General features: G+C 38.6%; 2 protein-coding genes across 6 annotated transcripts in view; one reads left to right on the top strand and one right to left on the bottom strand.

The window, feature by feature from the left end:
• Positions 1–9: 9 nt before the first annotated feature.
• The window catches only part of THNSL1 (threonine synthase like 1), a 26,106-nt gene continuing 983 nt past the window's right edge, over positions 10–25,132 (bottom strand). The window contains exons 1-3 of one of the 4 annotated variants that reach the window (XM_036760154.1): positions 17,272–17,453; positions 15,751–15,870; positions 10–3,116 (exon numbers count right to left, since the gene is read on the bottom strand). In XM_036760154.1, coding sequence (XP_036616049.1) covers positions 833–3,067 — 2,235 coding nt within the window. In that variant the 5' untranslated portion in view covers positions 3,068–3,116; positions 15,751–15,870; positions 17,272–17,453 and the 3' untranslated portion in view covers positions 10–832. Of the gene's footprint in view, positions 3,117–15,750; positions 15,871–16,371; positions 16,455–17,271; positions 17,454–25,132 lie in introns of those variants that run through there. The other 3 variants (XM_036760150.1, XM_036760152.1, XM_036760153.1) reach the window with 3 other exon arrangements.
• The window catches only part of ENKUR (enkurin, TRPC channel interacting protein), a 27,332-nt gene continuing 20,192 nt past the window's right edge, over positions 17,993–25,132 (top strand). Inside the window, exon 1 of one of the 2 annotated variants that reach the window (XM_036760155.1) lies at positions 17,993–18,348. In XM_036760155.1, coding sequence (XP_036616050.1) covers positions 18,272–18,348 — 77 coding nt within the window. In that variant the 5' untranslated portion in view covers positions 17,993–18,271. The remainder of the gene's footprint in view (positions 18,349–25,132) is intronic. The other variant, XM_036760156.1, reaches the window with a different exon arrangement.

Genomic DNA, 25,132 nt, shown 5'->3' with positions numbered 1-25,132 from the left:
AACAAAAGAGAAACTTTCAACAAGTTTATTGGGATGTACAAAGTTTCTGGTTTCAAACATTACAGAGCTATTTTCTGAAATGGTAAAAATTATACTGCTATATCCAAATATCATTAATTCTGAAAAACACTCTCCTATATTAAAGTGATAAATTTCATTTACTTATCCACTGTTAACAAATGTAATTTTGTAATGCTTACCATTTAATAACACTAAATTACAACAAAAGAAATAATGCCTACAATAGACTTGGCTTTCAAGGCCTATTATCCCAAAAAATCCCAATGGATCTACACTATTAAAGCAAGTTGGAGAACTAAGCAACTGTCTAATTAGAATGATAATTCAGGTAATTCTAGCCAAGTATGATTCCTTCAAGACAAAAAATATTGGCCTAATCCTGTTGGATGAGTTCATCATTCCCTGGGGTCAAGTTAGGCATTCTTTGAGGTACATTAACTTTCTAGTCACTAGAATACCAATAAATGTTAACAGATGTGGTACCCAACAGCAGCACTTGAATGTTCCAGTTGCCAAATCACTAATGGAAACCAGAAATTTTAGATCAGTTAACAGGGGCAAAGAATCATCTTCCATAAGCATGGCTTTGATTTATGACTACCACCATAACCATAGCCTGAAAGTCTATGCATTTATGTATTGTTTCCAGTCAGCTGTCTACTTAAGATGCTGAAGAGTATTTGCAGACATAATATTTGATTCTAGAAAATATGCAAGTTACTGAAAACAGAAAACATGGCAATTCCATACATAATAAAACTTCTGAACCACACATTTATTAGGTATAATGACAAATACTCAATATTTTTGCTTAGAAAACTTTCATGAAGTGATTTCGTATAAGTGTTTCTACATGATCCTTCAGGATGTTCACATCAGGGGCACAGACATGATATTTTGCCTCTCGTTGTTTTATTCTCTCTAACAAGGCTTCATGTGGCGGAGGCAAAGCATTGTATGAACTCAGCAAACAAAGCTGACTTGATGAAGTCTGGCTTAATTCTTTAATCTTTAAAGCCTGCATGATAGCAGGAGCAAACTTAGAATAATGAGCTGTGGAAGCCAAGATCACTGGGCAAGTTTTATCTTGTATTCTATCTGCAACTACTTTAGCAACAGCAGTGTGAGGGTCTAAGATGTACCCTAACGTATGATATGTAGAATTAATAGCAGCCAGGCAGTTCTCTTCAGAACACCAATCAGCTACAAAATCCTGCTGAAGCTTTTCAACTATGATCTTTTCTAACTGAAAGTGCTGTTGATTTTCTAACTGTTGAAATAACTTTGCCATCAATTTTCCATCTCTATCAGTCACAAAGTGTAAGTGTCGTTCCAAGTTGGAAGATCTCAGAATATCTATCGATGGAGAAAAAGTCTGTACCAGTTTCCTTTTCCTCAGATCATAGTGTCCTGTTTTTATAAAATCAGTCAAAACATGGTTTTGATTAGAAGCACAAATAAATTTTCGAATAGGGATTCCCATCATTTTGGCATATACTGCTGCTAATATGTTTCCAAAGTTTCCTGTGGGAATACAGACATCCACTGGGTTTCCAAAAGAAATAAATCCTTGATTAACAAGATCAAGATATGCAGAGGCGTGATAAATTACCTGAGGAAGCAGTCGGCCCCAGTTTATAGAATTAGCTGAACTCAAGGTTGTTCCGTATTCTATTGTAAGAAATCCAGTAAAATCAGAATCATTGAACATTTTTTTTATAGCTGTCTGGCAAAAATCAAAATCTGACTTGACACCTACTGCCCACCCATTTTCTCTCTGACTTCCAATCATTTGTTCTTTCTGAAAATCACTTACTCCATCTTCAGGAAAGAATGTGACTGCAGCTATTCTTTGCTTATCACTGCTAGTAAGACGACTAAAACCATTCAATACAGCACTCCCTGTGTCTCCAGAAGTAGCTACAAGGATCAAATAATTACAAGTTCGAGGAATACAGTGTGCAAATATATGTGGCATTAGTTGTAATGATAAATCTTTAAATGATCCTGTTGGTCCATGAAATAATTCCAAAATGAACTGATTGCCTGAAAGGTGCCTTACAGGGGCAATTTTGGAGCAGGCAAAGTTTTCTCCATAAGCAGTTTCAATCATTTCTCCCAATCTGGAAGCAGGTATGTCAACAGGATGTATACATTTCTCCAATATTACTTGTGCTCTTTCTACGTAAGTTGCTCCTACTAAGCTTTTCCATTCTGAACAGCTTAATTTTGGAAATTCCTTCTGAGGAACAAAGAGCCCACCGTCAGAAGCTAATCCCTCAAGAACAGCATCACTAAAGTGTTTTGTGGAAATTCTTTCTCCAGGGTGTTTGGACTTATATCTGGTTGAAACAAATGTTTCTGAGTCTACATCTTGATACCTCTTAACTGCATCAAAGACTTTATCAGCTATTACCTCTGCAGATGCTCCATCTTCACAAAATATACGAACGTCATACCACTTTTTATAGAACTGTCTCCTATATTGAAGTATTTCTTTTAGAGGCATTCCAGAGTTCTGGCCCACAATTCGATCTATCTTCATTAAATTCAGACGATCTATTATATCTGTTACAGGTACATCCAGATATACAACTATTCCATTTTTCTTCAGATGCTGCATGGTAGCATCATGCATTGGATTTGACCCAGAGAGGGAAATTACAATTCCAGATGCAGAAAAGTTTAACAGCACTTTTCCTTCCTCTTCTAAAAATTGCGCATTACCAACATCCTTCAATTTTTCAGCCACAGTCATATTCCATGTTGTTTCAAGGATATCATTATCCACATCCATAACACCACAACCTAGTTTTTGACCTATTATTTTGCCCACTGTTGTTTTCCCAGAACCAGGAGGTCCCATCAGTATAATATTTTTGTCTCCAAGAAGAGAATGACTCGAGAACCATGACTTCCTTAATTCTCTAAATGCAAAGGTCTTTGGAAGAATCAACTTTAAGTGTCTGTTTGCTTTAAAATGTATAAAAGAAACAAATGTCTTGGTTATTAGTTTCAAATGCTGACACCGTCTAATATGAAGCATTCTCTTTGTATTCTTCTGTCCAGGCCAACCTGCAAAATGGGCTTACACCCTTATCAAAAAAAGATTTTTTAAAAAAGGACCATTAGTTACTAATAGCAACAGGTACAAAATCATGTCAAATTGAAGAAATTAATGAATGTAAAATCAAACCAATATATAAGCCTTTTAAACTTAGGATTTTAAATATTCCCAACAAGTTTAATGGTAAATAGTAAACCTTTATAAAGTATATTTTACTTTTTAAGATGCACAACTGAAAACATTTTATATACAATATTTCATAGTTTGTGAACAGTTTTTAAAAATTATGCTAGCACAGGATTAGTATTTCTTTTGCTTCCTTACCTGCATATTCCTTTATTATCTTCAATTAGGACACACATAACACAAAATATTATCTAACATCCTAATTACATACAATACACAAAAAAACTGAAGTGTAATCTCTAAAAGTACACGTAAATATTTTTTGTTACATTAGCTGCAAGCTAATTTTATTGCCAGAACATAGGCAAAATTCAATTTGCTCTGATGAAGGCAAAAGCAAGAGTTCACTGTACCAAATATTTCTTTAAATTATTTCAATGGTAAATTTAGTTTTTTAAAAGGAAAAAAATGTTATAAATTTTTACTATCAGGTCCAAATAATTTAACAACCATTTTTAAATTAGGGTCTAATACCTATTCCACTTTTTCCTCAATTTTTTCCTGAAGTCATGGTCATGGGCAGGTATTATTTCTCCAACTAAATGGTGACAGATTTGATTTGACAAGAACTCTATATTTCCACGTGTGAATGGAAATTTACTATGAAGAGAGAACAGTCACTCTAATTTGGAGACTGCTGACATACAGGAAAATAATTCATACATTTCATAGCATTCTTATCTTATCCTTGTTCTTGACACATGTAGTCAGAAAGACCCAGATTCAAATACTGTTTCTCTTTCTTACTGTATTATCTTGGGCAAGTCAAGACCTCTTTAGACCTCAATGTTTTCATATGTAAAAAAGGGGGTTGAGTCAAATGATCTCTAACATTTCTTCCAACTCTACCCCTAAGATCAATTAAATATAAAAGCAACAAATTATGTTCTTCACCTGAATTTTACTCAGAAATACAATTATTTTAGTACCTTATTTCTGGGAAAAATATAAAATAAGGCATATATTTATTTTAAAATATCTCTTTCATGGCAGCTAGGTGGCGCAGTCAGTAGAGCACCGGCCCTGGAGTCAGGAGGACCTGAGTTCAAATCCGGCCTCAGACACTTGACACATGTACTAGCTGTGTGACCTTGGGCAAGTCACTTAACCCCAACTGCCCTGCCAAAAAGCAAAAAAAAAAAAAAATATCTCTTTCAAAGTATACATCACCAAGTAAAAAACCTAGCACCTACATAGTTAAGAGCATTAGTATCACATGTTTTCATATCATTCATCTTAGATGTATTTAACACTGAAAACTCAAAAGAAAGTAAATGTGGGATGTATAATAATATTACAACAATTATAACTAAAACAATTTAAAATTAGTGATTAGGTGAAAATGCCTGTAATAATCTTATCTCCACTGTGACCACCATTTTATTTAGGTTGCTCCAAATAATCATGAGAGGAGACATGGGCCCAAACTTTCTCCAAAGCGACTGCCAAAAATGTCTAAACATAATTCTGATGACAGAGGGCAAAGTTTCACAGGCAAAGGTTGTTCTAGGATCCACGTGGATCCCACAATTCCCATTCTTTTTAGGAGATTGATTACCTTTGGATATAGTCCCATCGACAATGTAATAGTGTTCTGTCAGTGTTTTAGAAACTGTATTTCAACTAAAGTCGTAGTTACAGGTACTTATGCTGTCAAGCAAAAGTAGCCTTGCACAACTGTATTATTGCTTTTTTTTTCTTTATAACACAAACTAGAATTCAACCAAAGTACATTAAGATGCTACACTGTATTTTTAACATTTCCTGAAAACAACTTACAAGTTTTCTCCTCTATTTCCCATTTCCTAGATGTAGGCGAAATCTTAACTCAGTAAGGACTTCAATAATACAACAATCCAAGATTTCACAGGTATGGCTACTTATTCCACTAACTCACATCATGACCCTTTGCAACAGTCTTTAAAGAACTGTGACCAAAAGATTCACCACCCTGCAGACAACCTGGTGACAAGTCTCTTCAAACTTAGCGAGACTGGTCCCTAGATAACAAGTTAGTCTATCACTAGGCTTTATTAGAATTGAAGCCTTTTCATCTGGGTGGGGACAAATACACACAAGCTCTGGCAAGTATGACCTTTATGAACTCCCTCCAGGCCACAGTAATGTATCTAAGGATGAATTTAGTAGATGACTCATTAACTAACAGAAATAAATTCAAATAACTATAAGCTGACTTTTGATTTAACAAATCAGTTGAATAGGATAAGAAGGAATTCATTCCTCTGACTTTTCTTCAAGTGGTACATAACATGTTTCACTTCCACCAACCAAACTGTACATATAAGAAAGCCAGGAACAGATCTTAAATGAACTGTGTAGCTTTCAAAGTCAAGGCAACCTTTCTGTATAAGCCTGAGTATTTAAAACAGAAATATACATTAAAATTAATCAAAATTAGCAGTATATAGGGCTATAAACTTTTCAAGATATTCTAGAGATGTCTACTTTAAAATGTAAAAATTGAGATATAAAGTGAAAATATTGAATTTACCTGTTTCTATCTCTACCTAAATCTATCCTGTTAAAAATCAGGATGTTAATTTCTATATGTCCAAATGAGGACAAAATATGTCATAATGTGATCAGATTTTGCCACATAAAAATGAGACTATCACAAAAATGTTATTATTCCCTACCTCAATAAATGATGAAAGTCAACACTATCAATATGAGATAAGGAATGTAAGAACTCTCATGTGTACCAAAAGATTTTAAAATCTGGCCTTTCCTGACTGAGGAAAAAAGTGGTTCACATGTTGAAGTTTTGGTATTAATCTAAGGAACTCTGAATAAACTGTATTCTCTCATTTGCTACATAATCTCCACGGTCCCTTCCAAATTATACACTTGGTGAAAATATGATTCATACTTTTAAACTACCTTATTGTAATCTGACCAAAGCAATCTACCATAGAGATAATCTAAATGAATATTTCAACAAACACACATAGAGGCCTTTGGCCTAGGAATCTCCAAATACCTAGCTATTAAACTACTTTTATAAATTTTTATGATTTTATGAGTTCACACAAGATTTATAAATCTTACATGAGTTCTAAATTCTAAAAGTTAACAAGATAAAAATTTAGTTACAATTATGCTTGTTATTGGATCAATGTATTAATTCTTTGATGTTACTTTACAAACATTATAATATCATTATGAGCACCACTCTTCTTGATAGAAAAAAATTGTCTTATGAATCTTCCTTTGTTAACATTAGTTGTAAGCTAATTTTGCTGTCAATACAGTCTGTATTCAATTTAATTAAGTCAAAAGCAAGAGGGAACACCAAAAGTATTTTAAACAGTTTTAATTATAAACTAAGTTTTTATTTAAAAGAAAAATACTAGGATTATATCAAGTCTGAGAAATATGATAATACTACTTACTAATCAGAACCTATTCTACTTTATTCTCTTTCTCTTGGTGTCATGAACAAGTTATATTACTTCAGCAAAATGGTGATATATTTAACAGCAATTCCATAGTAGATGCTTAATAGGTGATGGATGAATGTCATATAAATGAAAATCATTTACTATGAAGTAAATGTTGCCTCTATTTGGAGACAGTGCTAAAATATGTTTTAAAAAAATCTAGTTTTCCTCTATTTTTAATGTTCCTATGCTATCCTTTTGCTTCTCGGGCCTTGCATAAATAGATGAACCTGAGGACTAATTTTATCTCTACTTCTTACTATATATGATCTTGGGCAAATCAACTACTTGTTCTTTCCACATATAAAATGAAGGGGTTAAATGACATGCCATCTCAAGACCCTTCTAATTCTACAGCTATATAGCCAACAAAATGAGTCCTTAACAGACATTGTATGCTCTCCAACTTCTCCACTTCAATGGAACCATTTCCTCAATATGGGGACCTCTTTAGATAATACAAATCACCAAGTATGTCTTCTCATCCTTCAAGATTCTCCTTTGTTCCCTCCCGTAATTCCTCCATACAGCTCTTCAAGATGCTCAAGATCTTTTATCTTTTGTTATTTTGTAGTTACAAATATCCCACTCCATATGTCATCTTCAACTCAATATGTGACCAGCATCTTTCCTTTTCTGATTATATATTTCCTACATAATTTTTATCCTACTTCTTGTATACAAGTCATCACTGGCAGTATGAACATCCACCACATGCTTTCTCTGGAAATTATGACATCTTGTGATTCACAGCCATACATACCACATGAAGAATATTGTTGTTGAAGTTCATGGTTTTCTACACAATGGTTTTTTCTTCTTTGTTTTGAAATGTTTTATTTTTGTTTACTATTCTTAAGTTTATAGTAAGAAGGAATTTTTTTAAAAGAATATTGGTGTTTAAAAATGAATGTCAGCAAACAGAATGATCACTGACAGTAAAACGTAATTTCCCAAGTGCTCTCCTTTTCCTAATTCAACATCTAGTTCATTATTCATGTGCAGCTTCCATCCAACTAATCAGCAAGCATTTACTAAATACCCACTACTTTGTCAGGTGCTATGCTAAAGCTCGGGTTAACCAAAAAAATGAACAGTCCTTACTCTCAAGGACTACATTCTAAGGGGAAATATAACATGTAGGTAGATGGCTAGATAGGTAGATGAGAGAAAGAAAGAAAGAAAAAGGGAAGGGAAGGTAAAAGAAGGGGAGGGGAGGGGAGCATAGTAATTTTGAAGGAAGCAAGCACTAAACAAGGTAAACCAAGAAATGCTTCATGTCAGTGATACCTGAGCAAACCAATCTTGAAGCCAAGAATCCTAAGAAGTAGAAGTGAGAAAGAACATTGCAAGCAAGGGGACAGTCTTGTCTCCAAGACAAGAGATATGACACTGCATATGAAGAACAGTAAACAGGCCAGTATGGCTGGACTATGTACAGACTTTAGAGAGGATAGTAAAGTCCACAGAGACTGCAAAGGTAGAAAGGAATCAGGTTATGAAGAAACTTAAATGTCAAATAGGAATTTACACTTGATCTTATAGATAAGTCAGTGGAGTTTATTAGTGTGATATGGTCAAGCTGTGCTTTATGAAGACCACTTTGGCAGCCATGTGGAGAACAGTTGGAGTAGGGCAGGGGTGGAGAACCAGCGGTCTCAAGGCCACCCTTCACAGAACAAATCCCCTTAATAAAAGGATTTGTTCTGTGAAGTTTGGATTCAAAGGGCCACACTTGAGGACCTAGAGGGCCACATGTGGCCTCAAGGCCACAGTTCCCCACCCCTGGAGAAAGGGAAGTCTTGAGCCAGGGAGGCCAATTAGGAAGCCATTGTTATAACCATACTTATGGACCAAATCAGTGGGCTGCCTTCCCATCCCAACTGTATGTCATAGCTTGGACAATGGATATTCCATTTGGTTTTTCCTTTGTTAAATTGATCCTTTTGGGCAGTTTTTAGATCTCCACTGAGACCCTGTATTATTAAGGGACTTTATGAACCTGTACCATGCTGTGTGGCAACAGGTGAAGCTGGAAAATTTCACCATCTATGGGAAATCTCTCCTCCCTCTGGGCCCTGAGTAAGATAGTCCTTACAACACTGGAAAGTACCATTAGTTAATAGATATGATTGTTTTATACCTCACTTGGTAATCAAAAAAGTATTAAATAATGCTGCTCCAGGGGTTGCACCTATGAAGTAATCTTACACAGCTTTCAGGTTTACAAAGCAATTTATGTGCATTATTCAGTCTGAGACAACAACCCTGTGTGGTTGGCCCTTTACATTAGGACTGACCTCATTTTAAGATGAGGGAAATAAGTGACATATTTACAGCTGTTAACAGTACTAACAATCAAATTGAAGTGATTTGGTGACAATGTTACTCAATTTAAAATTCCAGTTTTTTGACAATAGTACACCAGACTGCTATTATTACCTGAGGGAGGGTGAGGGGTAGTATATGTGTCTGTGCCAGTGTATGTATGTGTGGTGTGTAAGGTATGTGGGGATAGGTATATGAGGTATGGGTGTGTTGGGGAGGTGGGGTATGCATTCTGAAGAGGAAAAAAAATTTCCTAACACCCAAAATCTGAAATGACCCAGAATATGTTCCAACAGTAACTAAGAGGGAGGGAAAAGGAGGAAGGGAAAGAGGGAGGGAGGAGGGAAGAAGAAAAGGAAGGAAGGAAGGGAGGAAGGAAGGAAGGAAGGGAGGGAGGGAGGAAGGAAGGAAGGAAGGAAGGAAGGTCCTCTCAGTCAGTCACTATTTCTAGGGGTGGTACTTACTGTCACCCAGCTCAGTGATCTTTGGCTCCTTCCCTCCCCTAACCCATACAATCAGTTCTCTGTCCTCCTCTTCTGCACTCATAATACCCCCAGCCTAATTCAGGCCCTTATAACCTTTTATCTATATTATTTTAATGGCTCCCAAACTGCTTCCTTTTTCCTCAAGCCTTTCCCCTTTCCAATCCTAACCTTCACACAACAGCCAAAACAAAACAAAACAAAACAAAAAAAAATCCATCCTTCCAATGCACAGGTAGGAGCACATAATTTCCCCTACTCAAAAATATTAAGTGGCTCACACAGAACAAAACATAAACTTCACAGCCTAGACATTTAAGGATCTGCACAATCTAGATCTAATCTACTTGCCTAATTTTATTTCATAATGCTCCCTGCCCCCTCCCCCCTACCTTTTTCAGGCCCACTATGCTCCAACGAAGTTGAATTTGCTACTTCTATGACTACTGTTCATTTATTTCTCCTCTCTGGACTTGTTTCCTCATTTGTAAAATGAAGAAGGTGGCCTAGATAATCTATGAGCCTATGGACTCTGCTTCTCAATATCTCTAAGTCTTATCATCTCCCACCTTAATACATTCATGTAAACTGTTCCCTATCCCTTTCCTTCACACCTGCAATTCCTGGAATCCTTTTCTTCCCTAAAGTTCTGGTACTCCCTCCAAACTTCTCCCTGATCATTAACAATCTTGCTGAAAGCAATCTATCCCTCTTCAAATTCTCCTAGAGAAACTTTGTAGTAGTAGACTAGAAATTCTCACATTCCAATGAAATATATAGAACCTAACATAGCAAGATGGAAGAGAAAATTTGTTTTCTTTGAGCCTGTCAAAAAAAATTTTAATCCACTATCTAGTTTTAGAGGCAATAACAATTGTTTGGTGGGGTCAACATTACAACTCCCTCCAGCTATATATGAGTGCTGTCTTTTAAAGAAGATATCACTAATCTACAATTACTAGGACATGCACATTTGAATTTTCCTAAAAGTAGTGATAAGTTTTTTATGGAGAAACCTTTATTTAGTCTCTTATGAAAAAGTACAGGACCTGATATGACGGAAAAGATTAAATGATTTTGTAACAATTCCACCCTCCTCGCAAAGACTGTATTAAGCCTCATTATCACTTCAGTACAGCATAAACTCTTTGATTATTTCATCTGCATCTGTGTCCCCAACACCTAATACAGAGTCTTACCCATAGTTGCTTAAAAATGTTCAATCACTCAACAAGTATTTATGAAGTGCCTAGTTTGTGAATGGCACCATGTTAAGTGCTGGGGATACAAAGACAAAAGTATTATAGCCCCTGCCCTTAGGGAGTTTACATTCTGACAGGGTGACATGAACACATATTTTTTTAAAAAGTGTATTTTTTAGATGCTAGTTTTGAGAGGGAGGGATCAAAAAAGCGTACTCATAGAAAAAGGTGACCCGAAGCAGAGTTGATTCCAAAAGGCAGAGGTGAGAAGGAAGAACATTCCAAGCATGGGAGACAATCGCTGCAAAGGAAGAGACAAGAAATGGAGCACTCATCATAAGTGAGAAATAGCAAAAAGGTCAGTATGGCTGTCCTGAAGACGGCTTAAAGGGAGCAAGACAACTGAAAAGCTAAGGCTTGTCAAGAGCTTTAAATGCCACACTGAGGAGTTTATATGTGATCCTAAAGGAGGAGCTTACTAAGTAGGGGAGTGACAAGGCCAGACCTGGCAGCTGTGTGGAATATATATTAGATCAGGAAGAGTCTTCAGTCAAGGAGACCGATTAGAAGGCTAACTGCAGCTGCCCAGATGAGAGGTCATTAAGGGCCTGAACTAGTGTAGCAGCAGTGTGACGAGAAAGAAGAGGAACACATATGACAGAAGTTGGAGAGGCAGAAATGGCAAGCCTTGGCAACCAATGGGATACAGCCATTAAGTTTTGTCTCTCATGCTTAGAATGTTCTTCCTTCTAACCTCTGCCTTTTGGAATCCCTGGTTTTCTTAACAACTCTGCTTCCGGCTCACTTTTTCTATTTGAAGCCTTTTTTGATCCTTCTATCTAAAAACTACTACTTTAAAAATATACTTTTTTTTTAATACGTACAGGTCACCCTGTTAGAATGTAAGCTCCATGAGAGCAGAGGAAAAAAAGAACAATGGTGATGTTGTGAACTTCAGCGAGTAGAAAGGTGGTGGTGCCACTGACAGCAATAAGAAAGTACAGAAAGAGTGATGGGTGAGGGTGAAGGAGATGAGTTCAGTTAGCCACGCTGAGTTTAAGATGTCCTTAAAAGAGAGGTGTCAAATTTAACTGGCAAAGCTCCCAAGTGCACTCTGAATCAGATTAAAATGCAATTGGGCAATGTTTAACAAACAGAATGCCATAAACCATCAGCGATATTAATTTGTGGTTTTCTAAGGCAATATGAAGCCTATTTCTATTTGTACTTGACACCAAGGCCTTAGAACATCCAGTTCAAAATGTCCAACACTGGGCAATTAGGGGATGCAGTGGATAGGGCACTGGACCAGGAGACAGGAAGACCTGAGTTCAAATCCAACCTCAGATACTTACTAGCTGTGTGACCCTGGATAAGTCGCTTAACCCCAATTGCTCCCTCCCAAAAAAAAGGTCCAACAAATTACTGGGAGCAATTTGCATAAAGACAGTAATTGAACCCACAAGGATTGATGAAGTCACCAAGTGAAAACACTGAGAGAAAATCAGGTTCAGGGCAGAACCCTGGGCCACAACCACAGTTAGTGGGCATGTATGAGAATGAGGAGACATCAAACATGCAGGAAAACGAGGGGAGAGCCATGTCAAGAAAACCCAGACAGTAGGAGATGGTAGGTAGTCAACAGAGTCAAAAGCTGCAGAGAAGTCAAGAAGTGAGAGGACTGAGAGAAGTCCATTAGACTTAACAATTAAATGATCATTGCTGAACTTCTGTAACAGTGGTTCTCAATTATGGTCTGAAGACCACTGATAATAAAGAAAGGTCCTCAAAGTAGCAAAATGCAACACATGGCTGAAATTCCAAGCTATTAAAAAAAAGAAAACGAAAAATAGAGTATTATTCTTCTAACTTTATAACTGCAAACCAACTAACTATAGCTATAAAGCTCTGAATGGAGTTACTACAGTAACTGAAATAACGTTCTAGAGTCCAGGGCTTCTTCACCTTTTTCCATTCGCAACCCCGTCAGTGCTTCTTAAACTGTGGGTCAAGACATATGCCAAATCTTCTGTGTCATGACCCCTTTTGGGAAGTTTGGTAAAGCCTATGGGCTTCCTCTCAAAATACTGCTTTTAAACACATAACATACATAGGAAACCAATGATACGGAAATATTTATCATAGTATTTTTTTAAAAATAGTTCATAGACGTCAGACACAAATGAAAGCTGTTCTTACATTATCCTACACCCCTAATTCCTCTGCTGTGATATAAAATGTTGAATGACAGAGCCAACATCAAGGACTGTACACTAATGATATCAAACATTCACTTTATTACCAAGTGGATCAAATCAATCATACATATACACATATGATTGTACATATGGAGATAGAGAGGGAGAAATGATGAGAACCTGAATTACCCCAGATAACTATTCACCAGTCTCCATGTTTCTAGTCTCTCCCCTATCCAAAGCACCCTTCACACAGCTCTCAGACTGACATTCCTAAAGCACTGCCACCTTATTCTCCCCCTAAAGCATATCCAGGGGCTCTTGGTCTCTCTAAGGCTGAAAATTGAAAGCCCTTCCTAATCTGGCTCCAGACGATTTCAAATTCCTCCCTGCCACAGATCACATTTCACTCCATCTAGTACAGTCTCCCCCTTACAACATGCCTCACAATGTGCCTCTTCCCTTGGCCCAGCATGTCTCCCTGCCCTCCCATGCGCTCTCCACCTCAGCCTGCAGAATCCCTTTGAGATTAAGCTAAGGTGTCATCTCCTTTCATTAGTTAGTGGTATCCAACTATTTGTACCACTGAAAATGACCCTGTATTTTACTAAGGGGGGTACAAGGTCGTATTCACATAGGAGCATATAAACTCCTTGAGAGTAGGGGCTGTTTGCTCTTGACTTTATATCTGCAGCACCCAAGACAGGATATATAAACTAAGATACTCAGTAAATGCTTGTTGAATAGAATTTCTAGTTTCTGGTTAAAACAATTTTCATTTAAAAATTCTTAGAAAGATGGAGTTAAGGTGTTAAACCAAAGATATCAGCAAGGAATAGAGGTAACTGAATGCCACTGACATGATACAGTCACAGTCTTTTAAACTTTTTTTAAATAAAGACCATGTATTACATACACTTGCTGATATTTTCAACATCTCTAGCTAATCTTTGACAAGGATATTGGGTAACAATTTCTCCATAATCTTTACTGTAATAAATTTCAAGATAAAGATTAGGTTATTAAAGATGTAGATTTACTGATTAGGTTTTCAATACTAACAACTAATGAACTGAAAGGAATTGCTCAAGCACTAGGATTATCAGAAATTAAATCGGGGCAGTAGTGTGGCTTCATGAATAGTTTTGCCTTTGATACTTACTGGCTGCGTGACCCCCAAGCAAGTCACTTATCCTCTCCATTCACCAGGCACTAAGACTAGAACCTACAGTACCGCTGATAATCTGTTTAGAGGGACTTTTCCTCACCAACAGTTTTCTACATCAATGAAATGAAAACTCCAAGGCACTCCTTTCCCCCAAAATTAATTCAATTAGTGATCCAATTAATTCAACCTGATCCAATTATCAAGTACAGAGAAAAAATTTTCTTTATGAGGCCTAATTCATTCTAATTGAGAAATATCTTGGCAATGTTTTAAAAATCAAGGATAGGTAATTTATTGATTCCATTCTATAATTAAATAATAGCTGACTTTTACCTATTACTTTAAAGCTACTTGAAATACATTATTTCATTTGAACCTCACAACAGCCCAAGTACTACAGGTATGGTTATTCCCATTTTACAGATGGAGAAACTCAGGACCTCAGGCTTAGAGAGGTTATATGACTTTCCCATGTTCACACAGCTATTAAGTGTTAGGAGCAGGATTTGAAGCCAGGTCTCTTTTGACTCCAAGTCCAGAGGTCTTTCCACTACACCATTCCGTATCTCAGAAGAGAAAAAAAAATTGGTTGCTTAACACAATATATCATTTCCTTATAACATTTAAAACATATGCTTATTTTACTAAAATATTATGTTTGCAGGTAGAAAAACATTCAAAATAGTAATAGCACCTAGCATTTATATAGGGCTTTAAGGTTTTCAAAGTGCTTTACAAATATTGTTCCATTTTATCTCATACCAACCTGGAAGGTAGGTGCTATTATTATCCTCATTTTACACATAAGGAAACTGAGACAAGCAGAAGTTAAGTGACTGCCCAGGGGCATACAACTAGTAAATGTATGAGATTAAATGTTTGTTATTTTAAAGAGAGACCTCAAAACATTTGTTTTGGGTTGGTGATGATGCAATAGGAAAAGCATATTCCCAAATACCCATGGACAGCTTGTTAAAGTGAAACTATTTACTTCCTAAAGATTTCACAAGTATCTTCTTTGTAAATAAAGAAAAAATGCCCACCATGTGCCTTCTAAAACCAAAAATATATCTGAGTTATGAACATAGTAAGCATCACTCTCTAGAGAAAAATATTAAAAACCCTTGCATACAAGAAAACGAAATTAAGTCTGTCCTTGTCAACACCCTTACTTTCCAAGTGAGATAGTGAATTTCTTAATATTTTGATGCATCAAAGAAGTCTCCCCTGAAGGAAGGGAAGAATTGGGAAAATACGTTCCATTAAAACTTTACTTTACATTCTAGCCCCAAAGAATCTAAGCCCCTTGACGACAGGGACTATTTCACATTTTGTCTTTATGTCCTCCAGCACCCAGAGTTCTTGTGTCATTTTTACAGGAGGCAGGAGACATTTTTAAACCATCTGATTATCCCATTTATTTAAATCAGTACCTTAAGTACTTAAATTCAGTTATTATTGTTTTTGTTTTTCCTTGGTAATGCTCCTCTCCAGGATTAAAAAAGATTAAATAAGACATAGAGATTACTAGAAGGACATCAGTTTAAGGTATAAAAAGCTCACACAGTGAGATAAAAATTTTAAAAAACAAAACACACTACCTCCATTCCAATTCACAAATAGATTAGGTGACTTACCTAAGGTCAATTCCAAAGTCAGTGGTGAATAAAAAAAATAGAAGCTGAGCCTCAACTTCAGTCCCCTGATGTAAGGAATTATTTCTCAGCTTCTTCCCAACTGTGACCAAACTGATTAAACTACAGTGAAGAGATGTGAAAGTCAAGTCTAAGTTCATATACTATTTAGACATGATGAATAAAAAAATCAATATTAAAGTCAGAAGTCTAGCAAGAAGTCAAATATTGAGACTATAAATAGTTTTGTCAATGATTCAAGTTGGAAAAAGGTTGACTGGCTTTTATAGAAAGTGATACGAATAAAGTAGTACTCCTCTTTTCCAAATATTCCCTATTTTCAAAGGAAGTGAAGGCTATCTATCCACTGAGCTAACAGCAACAGTATGAATAAATCCCAAGAGCTTGGATTCCACTTTCTCAGTTCCAATACTTAATAATCCTTGGCCACTCTCTACTAAGGTAAAACACTGGTCCTGTGTGGGCTCATCTTTAATCCCTAAACATACTGTCACCAGTACTAAACCAAAGAAGGAAATGCAAAGGGCTAGGAATCTGATGCTGTACTGCAATATTCATAGCTTTTTCAGTGACACAGAACAACTCCCAAATAACTTGTCCTACCTGAAACCCTGACCATCATTTATGTCTCTCTCCAAGTGGTTTGTCAGTTACCTGACAGGAAAACTGCTCAAGGTCTGGGGCTGACAAGCCAGATCAACATTGGTTAGGGATTAACTATTACCAATTCTATCAGTCCAATTTGATAGGATGATTCTACCCGATAAGGCCCTAAATTCTGTACCCTTGTAAATGCACACCAAGAAATTTCTTCGTCCATGAAGCCATTTAAAAATTTATCCACATGGAGGAATTTCATAGAATAGGAATTTCATATATATGGAGCCAAACAGTCTTCTTTCCTATTCCCCTGGTACCTTTACTCACCTTGGAGAAATAATAAAAATGATAACAGCCAGCATTACTTACTTAGCGCGTTAACTTTTATTTCATTTGATTATTCAAATGACTATCTGTAAGGTTGGTTCAGCTTATTTCCAAAATCTAGTTACCTAAGAGATTTTTAAAGGGACGGCTGCTATTTGTATGTCGCTCTACAAATGGGTGGAAAGCACGTTGTGTGGAAACTGGGGACTGGGAGCGGTGCATTTCAGCTGGGGAGCTCGGCATCCTCCAGAGGCAGGTTTAAATATGTTAAAATGAGGACAGGTGAAATTTGACAAAGGCTCAAAGCCATCCCCCGCGCTGGGAGGATGATTCCTTAATACACAGTGGGGAGGGAAGGGGAGGGGTAAGAGATTACAAGTCAGGGGGCTCGGACAGGTAGGAGGGGTCTTCTAGGCCGCGGATCCCGCAGGAAGAGGCGAGGGGCTCCGGAGGCAGGGAAGGAGGGCAACGCGGAGGTGGGGTGGGAGACCCTGCCAGGTAACGGAAAAGGGGGGGGCGGGGCAGCGGAAGGGGTCCTGTGGATTTTCCGTCTGGCTTCCTTCTCAAATGACTCACCCAGAAAAGTCACCCAGAGCAGAATGGGGAAGGAAAGGGAAAAGGGAAAGAGGGCATCCAGCGGCCCTTCCGACGCCGGGGAACCGCCGCTCACCAGGCTTGGGCTCTTCTCGCCGCGGCCACGCGCCCCGACCCAGCCCCCCACGACGGCGGCGCGCGCCTGGATAAGGGCTCCGCCCCCTGTGCGCGGCGCCCGCCCCCCGCCCCTAGCTCCGCCCCGCCCCACCCAGCCCTCAACGGTCCTGCGCTCCCGAATGCGGCAGACCGCGTTCCGGCGGCTCTGCGCGCGTGCGCAGAATCTAAACCCCGTCTGTGCACCTGCGCTCCTCTCCCACGTTCACCCCTCCCCACAAACCTTAGAATCTGGGCCCCTAAGCTCTTCCTGGGCAACGCCTCCTGCGTCGCTTCCATCTCACTTCATTACCCCCACCCTCCCTCACACTCTACACTGCGCCTGCGCCAGGAGCTAATTAATAAGCACTCATGCCTGCGTGCAGGCTCCCCTTTCCACGAACAGGTCCGGCCCCTCTCTTCCATCTCCGAAAAGCCGCAGAGAACCAAATGTATAAATATAATTTTGGAAGGAGGAATGCAGTTACTCTTCTCCCCCACAGTGCCCGAGGGCCTTGGCGCTCCGGTAGGAGAAGGTCCTGCGGGAGAGCAGACAACCCTGACGCTCTCTCTGCCCCCCTCCCCTTCCTGTCTGTTATCGGGTAACGGTTCCCACGGCAACCGCCAGGTCAACAACACCGAGCCCCTTTGAGAGGGTGGCCACAGCTAGAACGATAGGAACCAGGCGAGGGAGGCAGCCGAGGTCGGGCGACGTCTGCTAGGGGAGCCGGGAGCTAGAGAGGACACGAGGGAAGGCGGAGGGGGCGAAGAGGGGGTGAAGAGGTCAGAGAGAACGAAGGGGAGGCGGGGGAGAAACTGACGAAGAGGTGGGTCAGAGGGCAAAGAAACGAGGAGTAGAGGGGAGGTGGTGAGGAGGCATTTGGTGGCGATGGATTCCCTGTGCCCTCCCGAGAGCATTTATAACCTCATCCCCTCCGACACGAAGATCCCTCCCAAGCCTTCTAGGTATGTGGGTAAGCAAGGGTCTGGGTGTAAACGGGAGAGGGAAGAAGCCCGGGATTCTAGGAACGAATAGCCGTGCCCGCTGCAGGACCCCAGTCCAAGAAATAATACTTTTATCCTCAAAATCAGCAGCCTCTTCTACACCAGAGACAACATATACATGTGCATACGCATATATATGTATGTGAATATATATTATATATATATATGTGGGTATCGTGTGTATATATATGTACAAGTATATATGCTCGTATAGACTTGCCTCAGTATTGCTGTATTCTCTGGAGACCTGAGAGCCCAGGCAGCAGTCCCTATGCTACAGCAGAAAGAACATGTATGCATGTATATATGCATTTATATATGTGTGTATATATATAAATAAAATCATACATGTGTATATATAAATAAAATCATACGTGTGTGTACTATGTGTACATGTATGTGTAGATATCCATATATATCTCAGTGGTGTGTATACATATATGCAGATATACACGTGTGTGTATATATACACACGTATTATATGTATGTGTATATGTATATGTCAGTGATTTATTCTTTTGACCTTAAAGAGCGCAGGTAGCAGCATTTATACTATTTAGCATAGTGTCATTTTATAGAGAGAACAGTTACCAACGCTGAAATGCCCATTTTCAGACACCAACAGCTCAGCCTTCGAGTTAGTGTGATGAGTGAACTGCTTTTCTAACTTTATCATCATTTACTGGTCTACGTACATAGCATAATTTCTATTCAGATAAGGGCTGAAAAATCAAATTTTGACTTTCCCTTATAAAAAAGAAACTTGAAATTGGATTTCAGGACTCATTTGTCTGTGCATGACTAGCTCACTGTATAAGGGGATAATGAATACTGCTTGACTTTTTCCCAAGAAAATTGCGACAGTAAAAGTTCTTCATCTGTAATTGGGTTGAAATGCTTGAAGTAGATGATAGGTAATCAGTAGCTGAGGTTTCTGCCCCCAAACCTGAGTGCTCTATTCTTTGTAAATGGTGAAATAAATGTCTTCAGTTTCTCTAATGTAGGGGCTGCTTAACATTTATTCACTTCACTGGAAAGAGAAAAAAAGAAGGCAGAGGTGTCTTTTTCGTTATTCTAGTTTTTTTTTTTCCAAAATTTTGTCTTTTTCCCCCGTAAATAGGGTGATATTTAGGTAAATAGGTAAATACTAAGCTAAATAACTAATCTTTAGTAAATGTATAATTTTGGAAAGATTTAACTGAAATATGTGTGGTTTTCCAAACTCCTTAGTAGAGTACCTTATGCCTTTTTTTAAAAAATAGCTTTTAGTCATGCCTTTTATATTTGCATGTCATTTCACTCTCCCCTTCCTCATTAAACCTTACCCTGTGACTAAAAAAAAAAGGCAAAAATACACAATACAGGGACTACATGTATAATATCTGTGCTATATAAATTCTTAGTCTCTCTGCCATTTAGGGAGGAGGGAGGAGAAAGTATATTTCATCCTGACAACTTTTTAAATTTTAATTTATTGAATCGAGCAGAGCCAGAAAGTTGGACCACTATGCCCCAGCCCACAATATGGTCTATTGTAAGTTCTTGATTGGAATCTTCTAGTAACCTCCATTTCAGGCCTCAAAGCCCTGGAGTTTCAGTCGCAGCTCTAATTATGAACATCCTAAAAGGCATAAATCACTATTATATAGTAAATCTCCACTTCTACAAAATGGTTGAGAAATGTAGTATATTCTTGTTAGAATCTGGTTTTGTTTTGTTTTTACTAAATGTGTCCTGTTGTATGATCATTTAGGCCATTCCTCTCACTTTACCAAAAAAACTCACCAGACAAAGTCCATCAATTTTCCCAAGATCATATGGTTACTTAGTGGCAGAGCCAGGATTAGAACCCAAATCTCTTAATTCTAGTATTTTACTATGTTACATTGCCTGAATATTATATTACTGGAGGTTAAAATTACAGTGAAAATAAGTTAATCTTTGACTCATAAGAGGCTTGAGTCTAGAATCTTAGTGTATTATACATCTGGGAGATTAAGATGAATGTGTTCTGGTTTCAAGACGCAGGCTAGAAATTGATGTTTTTAAAATAAGTGTCTCTGTATACAGCATTATTATTTTTCATAAAAGGAAATGTAGCAAATGAATGCTTAGTTAACTTTCCAATAAGTTTGGAGTCTGGATAAATTTGAATTGTACAATGCTTTAATTTTTAAAATAATTTTCATTTTATTCCAGCAATCTTCAAGTCATAGGACAAGATTAACCTCTTTAATTCAACTTAAGTACTTATTAGGAACCTACTACTTAATTAACAAATATCGAGTACTTATGATATGGAAGATAATATACTGGGTGCTATTCAGCATATAAAGAAGTATAAATATGATCATTGCCATCTATGACTTTAAAATCTATTTGTTAGAGGACATATGTATGAAAACTATAGTATAAAATGGCATAGAGACCATAAGTCCAATAATTGGAGAGGAAAAGGGTAGAAATTTTCCTGAGGTGGGATGAACGTGAACAGTCAGAAATAGAGAAGTGCAGTCCCTGTGTGTCCCATGATATCCTTTCCTAGTTGGAAATGCAGGCTAAATAATAATGCAGTTATGGTTAATTTTATAAGTTCCTGCTGCTAATGCATCACTCCATATGATTTCTCATAATAGTGATTTTCCCCAATCTCAGGCATCTAGTCTCACTACCTTAGGTTCAAGATGTTTTCCCTCTGCAACCCAGTTCCGCATTGTCTTTGGGAGACTTTGTTCTTTGGAACCTCTGTTCTATTTTCAACAGACTTGCCCTATATTCTCAGATTTTTCCTACTTGACTTGTAATGAAAAATGGATTTCCCCTAAGGACACCCAAAACTGAAAGTATCTAAACTAGGTAATATGTAAGGTACCCACTCATAATTCCCTTGGAAGCCTGTGATACCATATGTCTCCCACTCCTCTCCATTGGTGGCTATTTCTTTCACTCAACTCGATCCTCAAGGAAGTAGGAATGCTTGTTTTCCTTCTTCACTTTCAGGTCATCCCTCTACCAATATCCTCCAATAACATTTCCTCATTCAAAATCCATTTTTCCCCATTTTTATTGCATCATCTTTGGACCTGTTCCAGAATTTGGCACTTATTGGTCACTGATTTGTGCTCCTATGGGTTTCCCTTAAAACGATTATGAGAAGAGAGTCTGCAGTTGATGCTGGGCCAAGAGAAGCTGTGACCCATGGACATGGTGCCAAACAGACCAGGTTTGGTAAGATGTTTCCACATATCCCCTAGAGATAATATCCAAACTGCCACAACTTCGAGTCAGAGAAGGATAACAACTGCCTTGACTTCTCTCTGAGAGAGGAGAGTGACCAGTTCCTGACTGCAATTTGCAATGCCCTGAACCTCCTGTTTAGACCCACAAACTGCTCCTTTCTCCTTCCGCACTGTTTCTCTTGATAACTGTTGTGTAGTTGCTGCCTAAATAGAGCTACTTCACTCATTGGCCTAAGGTGAGGAAAGAATAAACATCAGATAGAGAGATGCACTCACAGCTGACATAGGTGGGTGAGAGGAGCCAAAGCCCTTCCTCTGCCCAGCTCTTAAGACTAGCTCAAAGTTATCCTGCCTCCCTTTCAACCTCTAAGAAAGGAAAAGACCGGTGGATTGAAACTTCTGGATACACATTCAGTTCAGGTCGGCAACTCCTGAGTCATTGGTTTTTCCAGTTTCCAGAACCAATCACAAAACTTGTCATCATCACATGGTACGAAATCCTGAGTTGTCATGACTGGAAACTAGGTCTCCAAAGTTTCCATATGGTCACTTGGACTTAAAATAGTTGGTGGAATATATATATAAGCTCAAAGGACTGCCCACCCCACCTCCCACCATTGGCCAGTTCATTGTATTACATAAAGTCTTGCTCTTGGGTACAAAAAAATCACCTTCACAAATACAAGATTTGTGGCTGGCATGGTAGGATAGCAGAAAAAGATCTGGCTAAAAGTTCAATATGATTTAACATTGTGAGGTGGCAGTAAAGAAAAGCAATCTCAGTCTGTAGCAAAAGGGGCATATCTTCTAGGCATAGGGAGCTGATAGTCCCACTGTACACACTGCCCTCATCAGACCTCCTCTGGAGTATTGTGTCCAATTCTGGGCATCACAGTTTAATAAGGTTATCGATAAGCTGGAGAGTATCCAGAGAAGGGCAGACCAGGATAGTGAGGGACCTGAAGAAAAGCAGACTTGGGGAAAACTTGATAGCTGTCTTCACGTATTTGAAGATCTGTCCACTTGCTGAGTTTGGCCTTAGAACGCAGAACCAGAGTACTGGGTGGAGATGGATTAAAAAAGAACAATTTGGACTTGATATTGGGAAAGTTTTCCCAACAATTAAAAACGTGCAAAAGCAGAATGATCTGCCTGAGAAGGCGATGGGTTCCCCATACAACCACTTGTCAGGTATGTTCTGGTGGGGATTCTTTTGGTATATGGGTCAGTCCTTCCCAGCTCTCCAATTCTGTGATTCTTACAGGCATTGCTCTGGACGCTGCCTCTTTTAATATGTAAAAATCACATTAGCTTTTTAGGTTTCCATATCATACTGTTGACTCACATTGAACTTGAAGGCCACTGAAATCACCAGGTGTTTTCCAGGTGATCTTGATGTCTAACAAACCTACCCGAAGTATAAGATTTTATAAACATTTGTCCCTGTTATATTTCATTTTATTTGATTCAGCCCACCATATGAGGTTCAAGATCTTTTTGTATCCTGACATTTTGTGTTACTTGTCCTTCCTAGCTCTGTGTCACCTACTGATTTATCAAGTATTCCAACTAATACCTTTGTCCAAGTCTTATAAGCATAGGACCAAGCAGAAATTCCTAGATTATTCCACCAGAAATCTACTTTTCAAATTATTTCATTCTCCACAGATGGTTTCACACTTTTAAAAAAAAGTTTGAAGTAAGCAAGTCACTTAACTCCTTGGAGTTTTAATTTCTTCTTTTGTGAGAGGGAAATGATGACACTTGTATGACCTACCTCAGAGTTGTTGTATAGAAAGTTTTGTAAAATTTGAATTGTATATGTTATTTTCTTTTCCAATTCCCCAACTCTATACCGAGGCCCAACACTTAGAGCAGTTTAGCCAACTATTTACCTGGATGGAGCACCGAACCTGAGGTCAGGAAGACTCATCTTCCTGAGTTCAAATCTAGCCTCACACACTCAGTAGCTGTGTGACCCTGGGCAAATCACTTCACTGTATTTGCCTCAGTTTCCTTATCTGTAAAACAAGCTGGAAAAGGAAAAATGGCACATCACTCCACTATTTTTGCCAAGAAAACTCCAAATGGGGTCATGAAGAGTTGGCCATGACTAAAACAACTGGACAAGTTCCCTTCCCTAGTCCTTAAAATTTCTCATTATATTTATTCTCAGTCCTTCCTTCCTGTCTCAAAAGAAGAGGTTTTCTTACTCCTTGCTAGACCTAATCCCTACCTGTGTCCTTAATTATTTTCCTTTCTACTTCGTCCAGGACCATGCTGAAGGAGTCATCCTTTCAATCATTCATCTTCAGTCTGACCTACTTTACTGACTCCTTCCCAACTGCCTGAAAACCCACTCCATGTTCCCTAATAACAACAAATCTTGCTTTGGTTCTTCTACCGCCATCCAGTTGCCGTCCTATCCCGCAGTGCTCTAGGTGATGTAGTAGAGAGATCCCTGCACCTGCAGTTAGGAAGTTCCTAGTTCAACCTCAAACACTTACTAGCTTTGGGCAAATGACTTAACTTCTGTCTACCTTGGTTTCCTTTATCTGTTTAAAGAAGACCCATGGCTTCTCTAAACTCTCTCTCTCATGGACATCTCTCCTGTGATGTCAACTGCCAACTTTATGCAGTGCCACGAGGGAGCATCTAGGTGACACAGTGGATAGAGCACTGAGCCTGGAGTCAGGAAGACCTGAGTCCAAATCCAACCTCAAACACTAGCTGTGTGACCCTGGGCAAATCAACTAACCCCTGTTTGCCTCAGTTTCCTCATCTATAACATAGGAATAATATAAGCACCCCCCTTCCAGAGCACATAATAAGTTCTGAATGAATATTAACATTAATTATTATTATCTTTATCATCAATCTTCCATCCAGGCTCTAGACTCATGTTTCTAACTTCCTACGTGTCCATTTAGATATTTCTCTGGTACCTATAACTCATCGTGTCCTAAACCAAATTCATTATTTTCCCCGTAAATCTCTTTGGTATCATTGGTCACATTTGTCCCCTTGGGGTAGTCTTTGATTCTTCCCTCCCCTCACTTCTTTTGTCCAATCAGTTAAGCCCTCTGTATTCCACAATCTCTACCATCCTGTCACCATCGTCACCATGCTAGTCTGAACCTTTGAAGGTTACTGCCCACACGGATGAATGCAGTAGACTCTTTTCGGATCTCCTCACATCTGCCATCTTCCCCTGATAGTTAAGCATTCTTTAACCTTACTGTGTTCAGGGCTCTGTGCTAAGTGCTAGAGACACAAAGAAAGGCAAAACCACCCTCCGCCCTCCTAATAAGGGAGGAAATGTGTGGAGGGACCCAGAGTGGAGTTGTACATAGACACCGTGTAAATAAAAGACACAGAGTGGATGGATGGCAATCTGAGAGGCACTGGTTACCAGCAAGGGCAGTGACTGAGAAAGGGCAAGAGAGGAAGGTGGACCTCTATTGAGTCATGGAGCAAATGAGAGACTGAGGTAAGAGGACAAAGCA

Source organism: Trichosurus vulpecula, chromosome 5, assembly GCF_011100635.1.
Source record: "Trichosurus vulpecula isolate mTriVul1 chromosome 5, mTriVul1.pri, whole genome shotgun sequence".
In the NCBI taxonomy this organism is placed as follows: Eukaryota; Metazoa; Chordata; class Mammalia; order Diprotodontia; family Phalangeridae; genus Trichosurus; species Trichosurus vulpecula.
Note: the sequence above shows the minus strand (reverse complement) of the source record. Positions and strands in the feature narration are given on the sequence as shown.